At 36.9% G+C, this 19,554-nt stretch overlaps 2 protein-coding genes across 4 annotated transcripts; one reads left to right on the plus strand and one right to left on the minus strand.

Annotated features, from left to right (window-relative positions):
* Positions 1-491: 491 nt before the first annotated feature.
* gnb1b (guanine nucleotide binding protein (G protein), beta polypeptide 1b) lies at positions 492-13,324 on the minus strand. 3 transcript variants are annotated; one of them, XM_069145174.1, is made up of 11 exons: positions 13,202-13,324; positions 7,311-7,419; positions 7,123-7,161; positions 6,935-7,041; positions 6,556-6,619; positions 4,433-4,595; positions 3,933-3,999; positions 3,618-3,819; positions 3,309-3,525; positions 3,035-3,150; positions 492-2,180 (listed from the first exon to the last, which is right to left on the minus strand). In XM_069145174.1, exons 2-10 carry the CDS (start codon positions 7,365-7,367, stop codon positions 3,044-3,046), a joined length of 1,023 nt encoding a protein of 340 aa, XP_069001275.1. In that variant the 5' UTR covers positions 7,368-7,419; positions 13,202-13,324; the 3' UTR covers positions 492-2,180; positions 3,035-3,043. The 3 variants fall into 3 exon arrangements, with proteins under 3 accessions (XP_069001275.1, XP_069001285.1, XP_069001267.1); XM_069145184.1 differs by lacking the exon at positions 13,202-13,324 and adding an exon at positions 12,747-13,017 and having other exon boundaries at positions 492-2,901; XM_069145166.1 differs by lacking the exon at positions 13,202-13,324 and adding an exon at positions 12,747-13,015.
* On the plus strand, positions 13,303-19,303 carry LOC138198280 (calglandulin-like). Its single transcript, XM_069149618.1, is given in 9 exon segments — positions 13,303-13,381; positions 13,837-13,853; positions 16,330-16,387; positions 16,390-16,497; positions 18,367-18,382; positions 18,384-18,509; positions 18,726-18,758; positions 18,760-18,800; positions 19,260-19,303. Coding segments are annotated over 9 exon segments (522 nt in total).
* The last annotated feature ends 251 nt before the right edge of the window (positions 19,304-19,554 follow it).

Below are 19,554 nucleotides of genomic sequence, written 5' to 3' on the forward strand. Positions count from 1 at the left end.
AACACTCAAGCCAAAGTAGTTAGTTATGATCTATACATAGACAGATTTGTGAAATTTAAAATTACTATATTGTGGCAATGAAAAACGCCTTGTAAAATAAGTGTCCTAACACATTTTATAACACTGCAACAATAGAGGCAGGGACCCACAGCAGAAAACAAAAGTTCTTCCCACTGCTCTCCGCTGTTAAAAATGATGGGTAGATTTTCAGAATAGTCAGGACAACAAGTCCTTTGTCTTTTGGGGTATTTTACAGTCATGCTTAACTGAGCATCTTCACTCCACCGTTTAGTTTGTACTTAAAATGTATTCCTCGCCCTCTGTGGTGCTGAATAGGGAAACATCTATACTACTACTTAAATGGTCACAAAGCAGAAGCATGTTAAATCTGAATTGCACTTTAGCAGGGTAAAGTAGAACTTGCATTGCACGGCCTCATAAAAACAATGTCCATCTAGATCAGCTTCTGAATTCAATGCCACAAAAAGAGATCTCAAACAGCTTTTTATTACATTTTCAATCAATAACAGTACAATTTAGTACAGTATCTATCTTGCATCCAGCTCACCGTGGAACACCGACAGACTGAAATGAAATACAAAAAGTGAAAAGGTACATAAGGGTGCAGAGCTCTATAATATTTATGGAAAGAGAAACGGGAATCCATCTCATTTGAATTGCATTTTCACTTGTGGCCACACACAAATACATCACATTTATTGTACATCATCGCAGAAAAAAGAAAGGTGAAAGTATGTCACAACTTTAACAAAAGTGCTTCTGTATACAGTGAAATGTTGTCATTCAGATGCTCTGATTTCCAATTTAAGACCAAGAAAAAATAAATGTACAAAAGTTTTAGTAGGGACAGTATGTGAGGACATATTTGTTCCATTGAGTGTGAAGATTTGAAGGAGAGAAAAGGACTCGTCAAGGATAGATTTCTCACAATGATTGTTATAATTATTAAAAAAAAATTGGCATCAATAGAACTGGTAAGCATAATTTACACTAAGTATGCAATCAATATTACGTCTTTCTCCATTCTTGCTCACTCTGGTGCATAGCGTTACCAGTATTAGTACATGATGTAAGCAGAGTTTGAGCCAAAAAAAATGGCCTCTATTAAGTTCAATCAACAGGTTACTCTCCTTTTCAGAAACAAAAGAAAATCTAGGATTTTTTTGCACCATTGAAAGCAAGTCTACAGCATGCACATCTTAATTAACTCATGGCAGACAAAATTAAATGTCTTAACTTAAAACATCAGACCATTATTTTCAGACATTGATTTGTACATTTCATTCACAGAGTTGCAACTGCAGTCCCAAGCAAAGGAAGTGTCTATTTAGTCAGGTGAGGTGTTTCACTTAAAAGTGGATACGAAACACAGACCCCCTTCCACATAGTAAAATCGAGCCATGCCTCAAATATCTAAGCACCTACCTTGCTACCCCACCCCCCACCAAAAGTCAAAGGCGTGTACAAGAATTAAGGGGGTTAACTGGATAATTTACTCGTAATAACTCCTTTTGTACTGGAATGAGCATTCATAACTTATAGCATGTGCTTGGTTAGTTAACATAGTATTAGTTGAGAGGCAAAGCTTCATGTGCAAAAGGCCGTGATGAAACAAAAACAGCTAGTATATAAATACATCATGGACATTTTGAAAGCCGCTCGTGTAATATGATCCAAGCTTTTACTTCTGCATGTATTTCTCATCTGTTTAATATGATTTACCTGGATTAGAAAGACAAGCTGTAATTCAAACATATTTTAAACCACTAAAGAAATATGACAAAAAGAAAGCCATCAAGAATAACAAACCATCAGAATAGAAATCTTAAAAAAAAAAAAAAAAGTTAAATAATTTGTACAATTACACTCCAACATTTGCTTTCAAGACGCACACATTTGCATGGGATGATAGTGTTGTTTTCTCTTTCAAGGTAACATAAAATGGTCCGAGAAGGAATGCACAAGTTTCTGATTTGATACCACAGGAGATCCTTTCTTAACTAGGTGATAAACAATTGTGCTCTTCTTTGTGTAGGAAAGGCATTGGTTTCCCTTCGTTTTTGTGGTGTCCAAGTCAGTTTAAACAGTGTTGAAGAAGATGCTGTGAACATTCTCAAGTTGTAATGGTCTTCCAGTCAACTTTGGAGTTAATAGAACATCTGGGAAACAAACACGGATACAATTTAGAATTAAAAAAAAAAATCACCTAATCTGAGCAACAATTTAAACACTTTTACCCTCAGACAAATGCGACTTCAGACCTCAAGGGGCGACAATCGAACAGAAAGCTATCCAAGTAAACAGGCTGGCATAAGAATACAGGGGGGGCTGCTTGTGTTTAATAGACAGCTGCAGAGAAAGCTTACAGTTACTTAGCAAATATACAACTTAGAGATCAGTGCAGTAAAAAGGTTAATATGTCAAACCCTTAAGTCACTGTTTTAACAATAACAAACATTACTTCTTTCTATATTTCAACATCACAAAAGCTTCAACTTCAGTTTTTTTTTATAATTTTTTTTTTATTAAAAAGAACTGTTGTTCGAGTTAACTCTGATGTGACTAAATATGTCTGTGCGGTTCACTAATGATGACTGTAATGCAGTGGGTGCACATCCAGTGGGTTGATTTGGCTGCTCTATATAGCATGTCCAGTATGGGAAGAAGAAGAAGAAGGAAAAAAAAAAAAAAAAAGAAAAAAAAAAAAGCCTCAACAAAACAGCAACAGTTGTCCTGGCATTTATCTAGATCTTAATAAAAATGTAGGGCCAAGAATGTTTTGTTCACCATATAAGACAAAAAAAAAAGACTGTCATGGTCCACCAAATCTAACATATGTCTCAAACATTCAGCCCAACAAAAGACATTACAATCTTAAGCCTGTAGGGAGACAAAGTAGCACAAGATGACATTAGATTTCATTCCAGCCAAGCAAAAAATTAGGTGTCAACAAATGTGCAACAAGTTTATGACTGGGATGTTACTAGGACCAAAAAAATAAACAAACAAGAACCTTCAGGCTTCAATTCCAGATCTTCAGAAAACTGTCCCAGGATCCCGTTGCAACTGCCATGCCATCATCAGTGACTCCCAGGCAGCTAACACGGTTGTCATGTCCAGCCAACACACCTAGAAAAGAACCACAATTGTCATTTAGTCTAAATGACAAAAACAAGACACCAAGCAAAAGAAGAAGTTCTATTATTTTGTGTTGAATTAGTCCTAAGAGTATTTGGTAACATGAAGGACAGAAGCCTGCTGTTCAAGATCATGCCTCAATTACTAACCAGCACGGTCAGCTTTTAGTGTGTCCCACACGTTACAGTTGAAGTCATCATATCCTGCCAGAAGAAGGCGGCCACTCTTTGAAAATGCAACAGAGGTGATGCCACAGATGATATTGTCATGAGAGTAGATCATTAATTCCTGATCAGCACGCAGATCAAACAGCCTGCAGGTGGCATCATCAGAGCCAGTGGCAAAGGCATTGCCATTAGGGAAGAACTGAAAAATAATAATAAATACAAATCATTAATGCACAGAAGAGGGAAAACACTCAAAACATTGGTCATGATTTGAATTTTAGAATTACTTACACAGATGGCATTAATGTCAGACTCGTGGCCAGTAAATGTCTGTCTGCACATGCCCTCTCGAACATCCCAGAGTTTAGCAGAGGCATCACAAGCACCAGAGACGAATAACCGTGAGTCAGGGGCCAGCGACAGGCTCATGACATCACCTGTGTGGCCAGCAAATGTGGTTGTCTGCTGGCCAGTCTCAATGTCCCAAAGTGCACTGTAAAATAAAATACAAGATTTAGAAAGATGCCATTTCTCCAGCCTCCAGCCTTTAGCACAAAAATGGTGACTTGACAATAGTTAGGTCGTGAAATCCATCTTTTTACTTACCAAGTGGTATCTCCGGAGCTTGTAACAATCTGGTTGTCATCAAGAAAACGACAACAGGACAGGTATCCTGATATTCAAAGAATCAATAGACTTTATTAATAAAATATATATTACCAGCAGCCAAATAATAACTGGCAGTGCACATCTAACTCACATTTGCACAATTATGCATCATCAGAGTTATCATCAGTAAATAAATCAGCTTTCAGATTTCCGAAGCTTTGTTTTGCTGCCTGCGCTATTTCTGTATACTTTTTTTTGTCTTGATCAGTTTGTTTTCCAAACTCTTTATTGTCACAATGCCCTCTCGAACATCCCAGGTAACAAAAAGTGTATATTTCTAATTTTCCTAAAAATGTTGAGAAAATTTGACTATAAATACATTGAAACTGAAAGTAATTTCAGACAATATGGCATATAGAGTTGAGACGGTAGTTTTTCCAAATTTTATCAAAACAAACTCAAAGCATGATGGAACAACAACGAAATAAAGTACATACCTGTATGTCCAGCGAGCTCGCGGCTCACACGTACATTCCCCTCACGTGTTTTCAGGTTGTAAATGGAGCAGATGTTGTCTAAGCCGCCACAGGCCACATAGTTTCCTGAAGGTGCATATGCGCAAGTCATGACCCAGGAAGATCGAAGTGGAATGGCATGAACCTGTAAACACGCACAACCAAATTCATTTATTCATTTGAAAGTTCTCTTTGTCAAAGAAAATAAGAAAAACAAAGTCAAATTTTTGCATTGTGAATGCTACTTTATACTGGATTACCATTCCACTCTGATTATGTAAAAAAAAAAAAACAGTGGCATTACTTCTAGGTGCCATGGGTTTCACACTTTCACTTTTTGTTCACTGTTGTATGAAAAAAAAAAAAAAAAAAAATCACAAACTGGCCTACAAATCTCTCATTTAGCAACTATTCAGACTCTTTGCTTTGTTACTCCAAATTGTGGTCTGGTGCCTCTTGTTCGCTGCAACTCTTTATTATCCTGGAGATGTATTTAGGATGTGGGTTCTGATAGGATGAGACCTGGTAGCAGCAAGCAGTGCTCCCCGACTTGCACGCCTTTATGTCAAACTAAACAGATTCAATACAGTTTACAGTCATTGCGTATATAAGGTCCCAGGATTGACACTGCACAGCTAAGACAGGACGTTCAAGAAACTGCTGATTTCTGTGAGCCAGCTAAACCCAAACCTAAACCCCATAGAACATCTGTGCTGAGACATGAAGATGGCGGTTCACAGATGCTTCACATCTAATTTGACAGAACTTGGGAGGAAGAATGAGCCAAACTCGTAGAGAACAAGATCAAATGAACTGCTGCCAAAGGGGCGTCTACAAAGTGCTGAGTTAAGGATGTGAATATCTAAAAGAAAGATATTTCAACTTTTGATTTCTAATAAATGTTTTATCATTATGGGTTATTGTATTTGGATTGACGAAGAGAAATGGCAAAGAACGCAAAAGGTTAATGAATCTGAGCAATTTCTGAATCCAGTGTACAGTTCAAGACATCAAAATAATATCTAAAGTATTAGATTACATTTTGTATTACCTTGTTATTCGCAAGAGTCTTTATTATCTTATTAGTAAAAAAATAACTGATGCAAGGTTTATTATTTTGACAGCCCACACATCACCGCCAGGTCACCAAATAGTACTCGTAACCCAAGTAACAGTACGTAAACTGAGAAAAGAGCACAGAATTTACTGTGGAAACATTATGCAGCATCCACTATAACCATGCCAGTATCATTTCCATTTTGATGGTAACATCCTTAATACATATTAAATCAATAATTTGGTGTTTAGCAGCACTCGCAGCATAATTTTACAAAGGAAGAAGCTACCAGTATTTCTATTAGCAGGCTCCTATATGCATTAAAGTATGCTGTATACAAATCTCACCTCAATCTACCCTGTAATCTTCTCAGCAGGTACAGAGATACACTGGGAGAATGACCCTTTAATCTTTGAATTCCCAGTTGGATTACTTTCCGCTGTGTCAAGCTAAATTTGTATCACCTCAAAAGCGCTCTTCAATATACTCGAACTTCTAAGAATAATTCTCCATTTTAAAACGTATGCTCGTGGTGGAGATGAAGAATTACCTATCATCAGGCACAAGAAACGGTGCAATGCTTCCTCCTATACAACTTGCTGCACATATCAGTCCCAAGGCAAAGGCCACAAATGCCTCTCTCTCAGCTGATCTGCAGCCCTTTTGAATATAATGTATTCCAAATGAATACAGCGAAGCAGAGTTAGTTTCCCCCTTGCTAATTTTAGTATAACTTTAGGAGTTCCACAAGAATAGGCACATGTCACAAAATATAATCCAGCGGGAACAACATGAAAAAGGTTAACAAAGACAACCGCTGTGGCTGATGCAAAGAACCAATAACCAGGCTAACATCATTCACGGGTATCTACATTTTCTTGAGGTGGCAGCTATGAATTTTATCTGCATGTAGTCTGGCAACACCAACACGCCTCCATCCGCAAGTCTACATTTTTGCAGCTATTACTTTATTTTCCATTTCAATGACAGATTTCAGATTAAACTCTTGCTACATTGCTCCACGTCAAAAAAAAAACACATAACTTACCTTATTTGTAGTATAGCTATCCCAAATAATGAGTTTACCATCTTGAGAGGCACTGACCAAGAGCCTACAAAAAAAAAAAGAGAACAGCAATATAAATACCGACACGACAGTTTTTAGAACTATCACACAAGATCTATTTTTATCCAGAGTCATAAACCAAAAGCTGAGAGAAAAAGGATGCAGAAAAAAAGACTCTTGCCAAACAAATGAAAAACAACACAATGTTAACTGCATCAGTATGAAAAGAGGCCTCACATTTAGGTCGTGTTTAACTTCTACACTTTGCTCAACATTTGACATAAAGCAAGAACGGGATGCAGCAACATAAATTAAAAACTCCCTGTACACGACCAGCTGTATATTCTGGCAGTTAGTTTACCTGGAATCTGTTCCCCAATGCATGGCATAGATTTTAGCCAAATGACCCCGCAGCGTTCGTCTTGTACGCATCTGGATTCGGCCAACGGGGTCAATATTAGCTGTGATCTGCAAAACGTGAAGTGCTCTGGTTAATGTCAGACCAAATGCATTTCAAATAAACACACGGATTATCGTTTTAAATGTTACCTGTGATAGTGTGGCATCTGCACATGCTTTCCTGGCATCCTAAAAAGAAGAAGAAGAAGAAAAAAGTCAACTCTTTAGTGCAAGATTTCTCCATTTCACATCAGTCTCTGCTGTATAGATGTAACTTGTCCATTTTTCAGAACAGCTGATGTTACAGGAAAGTGTTCTAAAAATATTTTGTTACTCACTCTGATCTGGTTCTTGAGCTGCTCTGCCTCTTGGCGTAACTGATCCAGTTCACTCATTTTACTCTGCTTTTTCAATTACCGTACTCCAGCTACTGTGGCACTTGTTGATCTAAAAAAAGAAAAAAGAAAAGAAAAGAAAGGAGGCACTTAATCATTCACGTACAACTTATTTTCAAAGGTTGTATTTTCATCAATTAGCAAAGTGGGTCTAAACCCAGCCCAGTCACAACCAGCAGAACGGGAAAGTCCAAAAGCAGTCAGTTCAACCAACTGAAATGTTCACCTACAATATATGCAATGTAAAGATGCAACTATTTATCAATAAGTTGACAAACAGAAAACTATTTGACAAGTTTTCTCAATCAGTTATTCATTGAGACTTTTTTTTTTTTTTTTTTAAGTGAAAAAACTAAAAATTTGCTGATTCTATCTTCTTAAATGTGAATATTTTCTGGTTCCTTTAGTCCTCCATGATAATAAACTGAAGATCTTTTAGTTGTGGACTGCTGGTCAGGACAAAACAGGACATTTTAGGCTGCACCTTGGACTTGCACATTGGTTGCCATTTTTCTGCATGCTGAAATTCCAAATACGAAACAACTAGTCGAATAACCGAGTTTTGTTTTTTTCCCCCCCGTCACTTAGTTGGCAGAGTCATCAATAATGAGCATGATCATTAATCGCAGCCCTAATACACGTACAGTTTAAGGTTCAACGTTACTTTCCCAAATCAATGTCACCAACATAATCCTGAAATACAATTCAGATTGCCTGATAAATCCTGTTAAGGCATGACTTTCCAGTTATCTGAAAGCAGTCATTATCCTGTTGACCCCAATCCCTGGTATACTCTGAATTTTAACCAAGTGATCATTAAGCCATTTATATTAATATAAGGCCTTGAGGCACTGTCAAAGGTCATCTCATAAAATCTTTTTTAAATTAAAGTCAGGATACAAGTCGCACACTCCAAAATATATTACAATAATTCAATATACAATATTTTGAACTTCCTCAAGTCTCATTTATCATAGAAAATGTATACATTATTGCAAGACATTGAAGTTATTTGTCTTTTCACACCAAGTAATAATAAAAAAAAATAACAATAATTTACTATTTTAATGTGAGTTTTATATCTGAAAAGGAATGCTGAATTTTTTGCAGGATTCTGTCATATTGCAGTCCAACTGATGGCACATTCACAGTCCCACGTATTCAAAGGTGTAAAAAGCTGTTTTTGCTTGATTGGCACAATGGAACATCATGATGGCAACATGACCACAAGGAACAGTTGTAAACAGTTTACTGAATAAACTGTTGTGTTTTAGTTGAGGTCTTTAATGGAATTATTAGTTGAACAGTTCCTTATCTCTCACCAACTCTGGTTATCCTGTAAACTTTGCACTCAGATCCATCCAAATTAATTATTCAAGTGTGTCCCAATAGAAATACATTATCTGTAGTGAGGCTCTTAATGTATGCCAGCATGAATATTTAAAATGGTACACACATTTTATGGTACCGAATCATGAACAATGCCATTACTGACCATACCAAGAAAATAAATGACTAAACTTGAATATGCGCACACAATTTTAACCAAATGCAAGATCAACTGATTTATTTTCACTCTAATGAAAAACTAAATGCTGAACGTTTGAATAAACCTTTAACAGAAACTTTCAACAGATGAACATGAACTTTAAGACTACACCCTCTTTACTCATTTGCATTGAATGTAACAGCTGAAAGTGCAACATAACAAATAAATAAAGACCTAACTTAGCACACCTACCAAACTTGGCAATTAAACAAAACATTTAGCGCAGAATTAAATAAGACTGAATAGCAATGGACCAGTCAGTTCAACCAACTTTGCCCTCCCAGTTTCCTTACCTACTCTATTTCAGTGTAGTCGGTACGCCTACGACAGTGAGCATGCAGGACAAAACTGAACATCTTCTCTACCTGACTACACGAGTCCTCTGATTGGTTGACCTTTCTAACACAGGCTATCCTCTTGTGCTGTTATTCTGAGTCGTCCGGTGAAAGCAGGCCATTCTCACCTTGAAAACCTCGGAAAATATCTTTGATACTTTAAAACTGCACCCTTAAGTTTTCTCAAATTGATAATAAATTGTTTGTGTGCGAAAATTAAGATTCAAATAGTTGTGCCAGGTTGTATTTTCAGATAAAGTTTACTAATGCCCACAGGAATGCATAATATAAGTTTTCTGTATCTACATATAGTATAATTAATGTATTAACATGTAATTAGAAATGAACAGACAAAAAGAATCTTTAATTTGGATTTAAACAGTTGTATACAATTTAATAATTATTACTACTTAGTAATTGGGTTCAAAGTGATTAACTAATATCTATACATATATGATCTTTTTTTGTGTCCAAATGAATGCTACCTAACTTGAACTCCAAATGATTTTCTTAGCTCTCCGTTGTGGTTCTGATTAATCAAATTAAAGCCTGTTGAAATAAACCTAACACGTTTCTATTACTTCTAAATAGTGTACTCTTTGGAAGGTTATTAATTTCAAAATGCTCCTCAATGATTTATCAAATATTTATCAATTATTTCAAAACACTGTTATCAATCAGATCAAACAAGATGCCAAAGTTGTTTTGTTTTTTTAAATAGCACACTCCAAAAACTGCAATGGTAAATACAAATGTAGGATAGCCTAGAGTCATTGTATAAAGTAGTTTTAAATATTCCAGATTTAGTACAAATATTTCCCATTGACCTCTGTGGATGCTAACTTTTAAGGAGTTCCTCTCCCTCATCACTTCTCCTTTCCAAGCGCCTGACCAGGGTCAGCTGACTGCATGATAAACAATGAGCAGTGGCAAACAGTCTGAAGTTGCAGTTCACTAGCAGTTCTCAGGTCCTTTAATGGCAGTCCGTGTCTGCTACTTGTATAGGTTATGGTCAATTTTCCAGTTAAATTACAAAATGTGTCAAGTTGTAGGCAAGTACACATCTGTTCTCAAAAGGACAAGCCGGCTTTCTGCACTGTTAAACGATGATAATGCAATGTTTCACAGGTCTAAAGCTGGATCATAGAAAAAAGCCATAACCAGCAATATCACTGAGGAACTCTGTAATCCTAAAAGCTAAAATCCTCAGTCAATGAGTCTCTAATCCTATCCATGTCCACTAACATAAAATACAGGCAAAGCCCATCCAGGCATTAGAAATATGTTTTCTCAATCATAAAAGGATGAGTTTAATCTTAATTATTTTACATACAAATCCAGGCACTTACTTTGAGAAAGTGCCTGGATTTTCAGCTACCAATGAAATCACAACCCTAATACCTCTCCTCCAGTTGTCCAAGATACTCTATAATTGCTCACCACTTTATTTAAGAATAAAAAATAAAATACACACACTTGCAGAGGTACAAATGAACATAGCTAACATGTATATTTCCCAAGTAAATTCTGTGCAGAAGTTTATGCAACACCGTATGCGGTGTACTTATAGTTGACTTAGTCACTGTGTGCTGTACTGTGATTTGCCTACAACACTGTCACAGTGAAATCACATATTTTGCATTGTATTTAAATGGCTGCCAGGTAGCTGTTTCAGACAGCTTGTTGTGCTTATTTGTTTCGAGGGTTATTAGTCCACAGGGGCTCAACAAATATTTCTGGAGAAAATCTTCTGCAACGTCTGTACAACAATATGGCAAAAAAAAAAATAAAAAAAAAATAAAAAAAATTAGTGAGGATTAAAACTATTAGTATCTGACTAAATCTAATAGAATTTTGTAAATGAAACTGATTGCTGGCCTCCCCAATGTAACGATAATAATACGACTTGCACTGATGGAAATCTGAGAAGATGCAGCTAAACGCCATCTTGCAGACTTGCTGCCCCGCTAGTTAGCCTGCTAGCAGGCTTTGGCAGTGTAGGCCTGCAGGCAGGGCAGAGCAAATGACCACAGTCACTTTATTCAGAAATATTTCACTTGCGAGTTAATAACCACGTCTGCGAGACGAGAATAAGTCGATCTCAACCTTTAGACTCGTTGGATTTCATAACATAAACCAGACAGCCAAATATCCTCTCATAGCAAAAAAATAAATAAATAAATAACGAAACCACTTCGGGGAAAGACTCCGCGGCTCTTCCGCAATTATTACGGAGAGCTACGTTAGTTAGCTTTAAAAGCCAAGCAGTGGGTAAAACCTTGACACCCCGGCTCGGTGGCGAGCCTGCAGAAATCCACTTACTTACATACCAACAATCTCGTTAAACCGAACAGTTTCCGGTTGATTTGATTACCATGCGTCAGTACGTTTACTTTGTTCTCTCGTCTTGAAGGGAAACCTGAGCCTGCAACAAAAAAACAAAAAAAAACCCTGCAAGGTCGGGCGGATATGGCCTGTTTCACTTCAGTCAGCAGCAAAATGCAAGAACAGGGACTGATTTTGATTTTTTTTTTTTTTACAAAAAGTAAACGACCTTTCACAATCAATCGCTGCAGAGATGCCAAATTATCAGATAATATATAATAATAATAATAAATAAAGTTAAAGCGCGGCCGTGTTGTTGCAGCGACATGCTAACTTATTTGTTGGGCTTGTAAAAACAGGGTGTTAACGGAGCTGCGAGGACTCGCTCCCACAAAGTGTCGCCCCCCCTTTTTCGTATATATATAAATATAAAACCACGTAAACACGCAAGTCCGTGCGAAAAGACGACAAAAAGCGATAACCGGGTGCTCTTAAAATCAATACCTGCTGTTCATTTGTTTACGGGACTGTTTGATTGTTGCAGCCCAACCCCAGTGTGTCATCACCAACTTACTGCAACATCTTTTTTTTTTTTTTTTTTTTCTTCATTTAAAAAAAATAAAAAGGAAACCGATGCATATTATGAAACTTGCCGTGATGGCGGTTGTTAGTTAATCGCAGCTGCGGCTGTTAACTACCTGTGAGCGGTGTAATCAGGCCGGAGCAGCTCCGCTGGGCCGCCGCCGACATCAACGTTACTTAACAGCAGCCGGGAAGCTTTTCGTTCATTAAAGTGAGTCCAGCTGACTGGACAAGTTGTTGGGTTGGTTTTTTTTGTGTCGCCCGTCGCCGACACCGGGAGACGTGTTTTTTTTTAAAAAAATAAAAAATAATAATAAATAAATAAAAGGGCTGTAAACACTTCCTTTTAAAAGTTTTACCTGTAATAAGATCTGAACGTTAGCGGACCGCTGCTAACGCAGAGCTAAGGCGGCTAGCTGGAAGCTACCCCACCCTCGGGCGGTGCAAGTCCGCCACAATTCATCATGAAGTGAGCTGTTAAAAATGTTGGAAAGCGGCGTGATAATTGGCTTTATTTATTCTCCCCCCCCAACCCCCCTTCCCCACACACACACACACACACACACCCTCTTTTCCCTCCTCTCTTACCTGATTCAATTTGCGTGTTTTTTTTGTTTTTTTTTGTTGGCATTGACTGGAAAACCAGACGGTGTTGTAAGCCTCCAATCCGCGCATCGACGAGCACCAAACAACGCTTAGCTTTCTGACTAGCCAAGCCAAGCTAGCGTAGGTTTTTTTTTTTTTTTTTTTTTTTTTTTTTTTTCTCGTTTTTTTTTTTTTTTTTTTTTTTTTTCTCTTTTTCCCGAGGAGCAAAGCAGCCCTTCCCGAAGAACGCAGGCTACGGCTGGAGAGAGCTCGACAACCCCAGTCAACCAACCGGGGAGGGAGGGAGGGTGGAGGAGGTGGTGGTGGTGGTGGAGGAGGAGGAGGAGGAGGGGGAGGGGGGGGAAAGAAATCACACCCACTAGCTCTATACTGAAGACACCGTTCAGCCACACACACACACACATATAAAAACAAACTAATCTTAAAAGTCACTGTACCTCATCTAAGAACAGCCTGATGTCTCCCGGTGGTCGAGCTGCTCAACATCCGCCCTTCTTCCCTCCGCGGTGAGACTGAAGTCCGGCCATCGAACGACGAGATGGGCGCGGTGACCCTGCAGTCAGCGCTGGGAAACCCCACGCTGCAGCAGTCGACGGCAAAGAACCGTCGGACTGGAGGTTTTTTTTAATTTTTTTTTATTATTAATAAAAGTGGAGACGCTGACCGTCATCAGCGATGTTTTAGCACGTGTTACACATACAATGCGTGTGTATTTCATTAAAGTGGATTTATAAGCCCGGAGAGCGTTGTTGTTTTTTTTTGTTTTGTTTGCTTTTCCGCTAAACTAAAAAGGTTCATGCCAAACTTGGCTTCTAAAGTAGGAAGTGGTATTCGTGATTTCAGTAGGGCCCTGTGTAAGCTACCAGATAACAAGCACTGTTGACAACATCTGTTAACTAATTAGGAAAATCGTGTGTTCTGATGTTAATACGTGTAGTGTGTACTTTGCGTGTTTCTCTGGTACACAAATCCGCAGAGACTTTTTAAATCATAAATCAAAAATATTTAGTGTGTTCCAATTATATTTTTAAAAGCACCTTACACTTTTGTTATTGACCCATTTGTGTTGCAGTGCCAGACAGCTACCAGGTACTCATTTCCCTAAAAAAATAAATAAATATTATTATTCATGAGATTATTATTGATCTATGTCCTTACTTTCATTTGTTAGGCGAGGCCACGGGCTCCTGTCAAATTTGACGAACAAATACGATTGTCAATTGAAATATTAAATGAAATCATAGCCTCTTTTACAAGAGAGACCTGAAAAAAACATAGGCTACATACATGCATAACAAAACAATTCAGCAGTAATCTTACAAAAACAGTGATAAACCAGGCTAATTATTAAATAAGCTGAAAGTCAAAGGACAATTTGGCACGTGCACAGGGGGAACCGGGGATGTTTAACTGCCAACCTTTCGATTCATTCAAATAGTATGGTCCATAACATAAATCAAAGCACAGTATACCGTAGCCTATAGGCCTATTTAACATCCAGAAGGGTTTGATTATACAGAAAAATACATGCTTTCATTTGAGTAGTGTGTTTAATTGATGAACTTGCTTCTAAATTGGAATTAGTCTTCAGTAAATGTACTGAACAGTTAACCAAGATTCGGAAGTAGATACAGGACCCAGCCACACCTCCAATCAGCTGTCAAGCATATGCTTCCTGTATATTAACCATTTCTCTCCTCTTTGTCTCAGCTTTCTTGAACCGCTCAGACCTTTTCCTTCTTTCTGTTCTCAAGATGCTGTCAGGGGCTCAAAGTATGCTCGGAAGACATTAAGCCAGAGATAGCCCTTTACATTCACTGATTTCTTAAATCTGTCTTTCTAACATCAAATACTGAAAAAACCTTGAATCATGTATTGCTGAGGGATGGCCCTTACTTGTTAAAATAAGTAAAGATTCCAAGTTTTTTCTTGATCTCAGGAGTAGTGATTGACAAAACAATGTCTCCAAATGGATAATCTGGCAGCAAGATATTAAACAGTGGCTGCAATGTGATGTACATTTTGCATGTGTCGACAGGTAGGCTATCTTTTTCAGGGCAAACAAACTCACTTTTGACCACACTCCTCTTGGGATCACTTAATAGAACCTTTGTGTCAGACCTCTGAATTATACTGCACATGGATTAAAAACCGAATGTCAATTCAGTCTGATTTTCAGAATTATCTTAATTTTGATGATTTTACAATTTGATCATGACATGCAAATTAATTTGTCTGGAGGATCCAGAAGCAGGAAGAAAACATTATTTACACATTGCTTTTTATGATTTTGTAGATACAACATGAGCAGCACTGCTGTAAGAACAAACAGCGTATAGTCATCTTTTTGGACTGCAAATGGTAATCCTTTCATACAACAAGTAAACTTTGTTTGTGTGGGAAGAGAGGAGCCTAATGATATTCAGCAAATTTACCAATATTGTCATTCATTTATTTCTTTGTCTAAAAGTTTGAGTAAACACCTTTTCTAATCGCTGGTTCAGACATATGATTTATGGTTCATTCATTTCAACAATGTTAAACGTTTCATCATCATGTACATACATTCTTTTAATCTGTGATTAATGTTGTTTGACTTATACTTCTATTGTGTCGTTCTGAAAATTTTAACCTGTAAAGTGTCTTCAAACAAGCTATACAGATACAATGTATTGTTATTATTAAGCAAATACAATAATACACAATAGAACGATTTCAGCCGTCTCTTTATTGCAGTAAATAAGCCCCAGTACCTTCAGATAGCGTGAAGTTTTCGTTTTGATTTACTTGGTATCTCCCTTCAAACTGTTACGAGTACAGAGAGGATCATTAGAGGCCTGTGGCGTACAGGGCATCATAGCTCTTTCAGCCCCCTGACAAATGTGAAATTCTCAATGTTCTCATTGCAATGTTGGAAATAACTTCTCGTAGTTAAGTGCCTCCTTCTTTGGCTGTCTGCTTTCATAAGAGTCACCAGGGGATACACGAACACCTGCTAATGGCCCAACGCAAGCTAATTGCATTTCCCATAACTGCAATGTCATGTGATGTTGAGGTCACAGAAAATGCATCTGATTGTGTAGATAATGTTTCGTCTTTTGACCTTCTTCCCTGTTCAGGAATACTGATATCTAACTAATTAAAAGTTTACAAAACGAATTATTTTTCAATAAAGCTATTTTGTTTACTATTTGTTGGTTGAGATTAGCATCCAATTATTCCTCATGGGGGATTAGTAAGTCCATCCTCTAAGTGCCATAAAAGGTCTTTAAGCAGGCTTTTCTAAACTCTGGGGAAAGACCATTAGAAGTGTAGCATATGATGAGGTTAAGACATCCTCTCACTCTACTGTAAGTGTTGTCAGTGCACACAGTGCCTGTCCTGACCTGTTTCTATATTGCCAGAAAAAATGGTAAGTACCTTTTGTCTCATAGAAACTAACTTCAAACAGAGTTTACTATTTCTTAAATATGTAATTAACATGATCAAACTCAACATGAATTCAAAAGTTTTGGTGTGCTTGTCTATATTCAAAAGCTGCAACTCTAAAAACATTTTCTTCCAGGCCAGCAAGTTAACACAAGAACAGATCACAGAGTGCAAAGGAATGTTTGAAATGTTCGACGAAATGGAGATGTGAAGACGCAAGAGCTGGAGCGACTGATGAGTTTGATGGGAATCAATCCTACCAAGACAGAGCTCAGGCAGATGGTCAAAGATGTGGACAAAGATGGTAAATATACACCAAAAAAAAAATTTAAAAAAAAATCCCTGTATGGAAACAGATATCATTTTCTAAAATACATAAGATAGGTTCAATGGGCTTTAAAAGTTTAAGATGATTAAAACAATTAACAGATTAAACAGTTTTACAGAATCTTAGGGCAGCATATTGCTTGATTTGACTGATGAATTAATTCTAACTTTTTTAAGGTATATATAGGCTATTTATAAAATAAAATGTAGTCCAGACCGCCCTGCTATGATTTCTACCTCAATGAAGTGTATTTCTCATTATAATGTGTTCAAAAGCTAATGATTCAACTCATTTTTTTAAATACTGTAGTGGTTAAGGTGTGTTAGACTGTGTTACATTGTAAGTTGATTCTATTTACAGACATCACCTTCAAAATACCCTGCAGTTTGAGCTCCATCAGGAGGTGCGAATAAAACTTTATCACTCTAAAATTGTGGGAAGAATGAATCCCCAGGCACATTTGAAATCAGCCTTTACACCTAATGGGGTCTATAAATGAACTGCACATCCAGATAGATGAATGATTTACAGAGCAGATTCATGTGCAGCTCTCTCAGGGAATAATATCTTCCAAAATTAAAAAACAAATCGCAAAACGTTATCTAATACTGCAGTATCACGGCAGTTTCCATATTATGCACTAGGTGGCAGTGTTTCACAATGTGTGGTCTCTGGTCTTTATAAAGAGACTATTGGCAGCCCTTCAACTCCCACACACGAGTTGACCCAGAATTGTACTGGAATATATACGAAACGGTTTCAATGACAAGGTTATAAGTAGGATTTATTTTCACTTGATTTAGTTATTTGTTTAAATGTTACTGATGTCGATCCTTTCCCAATAAAATGTTTCTACATTTTATCATAAACAATTGCTTCTCTCATAATGTCAGTGTCCTGCAGCTGAAAGTTGATGATACAAAAAGGCCAAACAAAATCTTAACAATGTATCTTCAGTTATTGTCGTGTAAGTTGAACAGGAGCATCATTATGTGGCACACACTGAATTGATATTGAACTGGTGCCTGTTAAAGAGGACATCTTATAAATGGCATTTTGCTGATATAAATATGGTTATCATGTCAGATTAAGTCCCCTTTAACATAACTAACATATTATATATTTGTGTCATTTCATCTGTAATGCTGGGGGATATAAATAGCATTTCCTTTCCTGTGTTCCATTTGTCTTATTCTTCCCGGCTGCCTTTACTATGGTGGCACTGAGGTGCAAAACACAACGGCAAAAAGAAAACGCAACAGGAACGAGCAGCCCTGAAGTGCAAAACACAAATACAAAAAGAAAAAAACACAACAACAAAAACGTACAGTTCTGAAGTGCAAAGCGCAAATACAAAAAGAAAAAAAAACACAACAACATTAAGGAGTCGTGTTTTTTCTTTTTGTTTTTGTGTTTTGCACCTCAGGACCACAGGTTTTTGTGTTTTCTTTTTGTATGTATGTGTTTTGCACTTCGGGACTGCTTGTTTTTGTTGTTGCGTTTTCTTTTTGTATGTACGTGTTTTGCACCTCAGTGCCACCGTGCTTTACCCTTTTCTGTGTCTAAACAAATGCAGACTGAGATTTATTGCAATTTGTGATTTTTATCTGTAGTTAGAGAATTTCTGTAAATATTTGCAGATTACCTTCCTTTTAGCGAGTGAGTTAGGAGATATGATTATTGTTAGATAACTGAAGTTATCTTTAAAGGGTGCATGTACATAAATAATATGCTTTCTAGTGTATGTTTCGTCCCTCTTTTATGATTGTATTCATGTATGCCTTTTTTCTGTCTATTGTCTGTTTGTCCAACAGATTAAAGTTTGTTATTTGTATTACATTTTAGGTAAAGGGATATTTAACTGAGAGCTTCCTGGGTCTAATGGCGCTATACCACGAAAGAACCAAGAACCAGGATGCTGAACTCCGAGCTGGTTTTAACGTTTTTGATAAAGAGGCCAAGGGATATATTGACTGGAACACACTCAAGTAAATATATAATGTAAATGTAAATTTTTTTTTGATAAACATGGTCAAATAATTCTCAGCTCTTATGTTGACCAATTGCAAATTTTTTCCCAAATCAAAATCCAGATATAACTGAATGAGAAACACAGCAAACATGAGCATGCTCATTTATTTATTAACCTTTATTAGCCTTATGATCTTTCAGTATTAATTTTATGTTTAATATTGATTTTTCAGTTATGTTCTGAGGAATGCAGGAGAACCACTGAAGCCTGAAGGAGGCAGATGGAGATGGAACCATTGATTATGAAGGTATACGTTAAAAGACTGTAACCACTCATATTTGGTTAAAATATGCATATAATGCACCGCATTACACATCTCACGTGGTCAGCTTTTATTTTGTTGTCTTGAGTCATTTCTCAGTGAATCAATCCAAAATTGTTTGGGTCAAAACGTTATTATTGTTTTATTTCTACGTCTGTTAATGAAAATGAAATGTTATACGTTATGGACTGTAAATTAAGACTTTAGATTTACACATCTTGTTTTAACCTGTAAACTATTTTTGTGAATATGGAAATAACAGAATAAAATATCTTTCTTTTTCTTTTATCACAATATAGTGGTTTTCAACAAGGATTGCCTTTTGTTTACTTTTTAGTCTTGTAATGAAAAATGCAAATATTAAAACGTGTGTCCTTAGAATTTAATGTATCTGGGATGAAAAATACATATCATTCCATTAATTGCTGATTTTTACTCTTTCAGAATTTGTGGCAATGATGACTGGGAACTTGTTCAAAATGAGTTGAAGACCATGAAAAACAGCTCTCATCTTGAACCTTGTTAATATTTTGCTGCGATTACAAACATACTGTGTGTACTTGAAATGTAATCACTTGTTGTTTGATTTGTGAATAATTGTAAAAATCCTTCACGGAAAGAAAAAAACCTCTAAAAGTGATTGGTCAGTGATTTTAATTCTTCTTGTTCTAAGTGACTCCAGAATCACTGAGTGTTAGACACAAGACATCATAGGGTTAATTTCCTCAGACCTGCCACC

This window comes from Embiotoca jacksoni, unplaced genomic scaffold, assembly GCF_022577435.1.
Source record: "Embiotoca jacksoni isolate LCO1_2020_lvr unplaced genomic scaffold, fEmbJac1.0.p SCAF_1, whole genome shotgun sequence".
Lineage (NCBI taxonomy): Eukaryota > Metazoa > Chordata > Actinopteri > Embiotocidae > Embiotoca > Embiotoca jacksoni.

Coding starts and splice junctions, on each gene's coding strand:
- gnb1b (XM_069145174.1), bottom strand. CDS start 7,367: ATGAGTGAACTGGATCAGTTACGCCAAGAGGCAGAGCAGCTCAAGAAC. Junction 4,596..6,555: donor ATAGCTATACTACAAATAAG/GTAAGTTATGTG, acceptor GCGTGTTTACAG/GTTCATGCCATTCCACTTCG. Junction 3,151..3,308: donor ACTAAAAGCTGACCGTGCTG/GTTAGTAATTGA, acceptor GTTCTTTTCTAG/GTGTGTTGGCTGGACATGAC.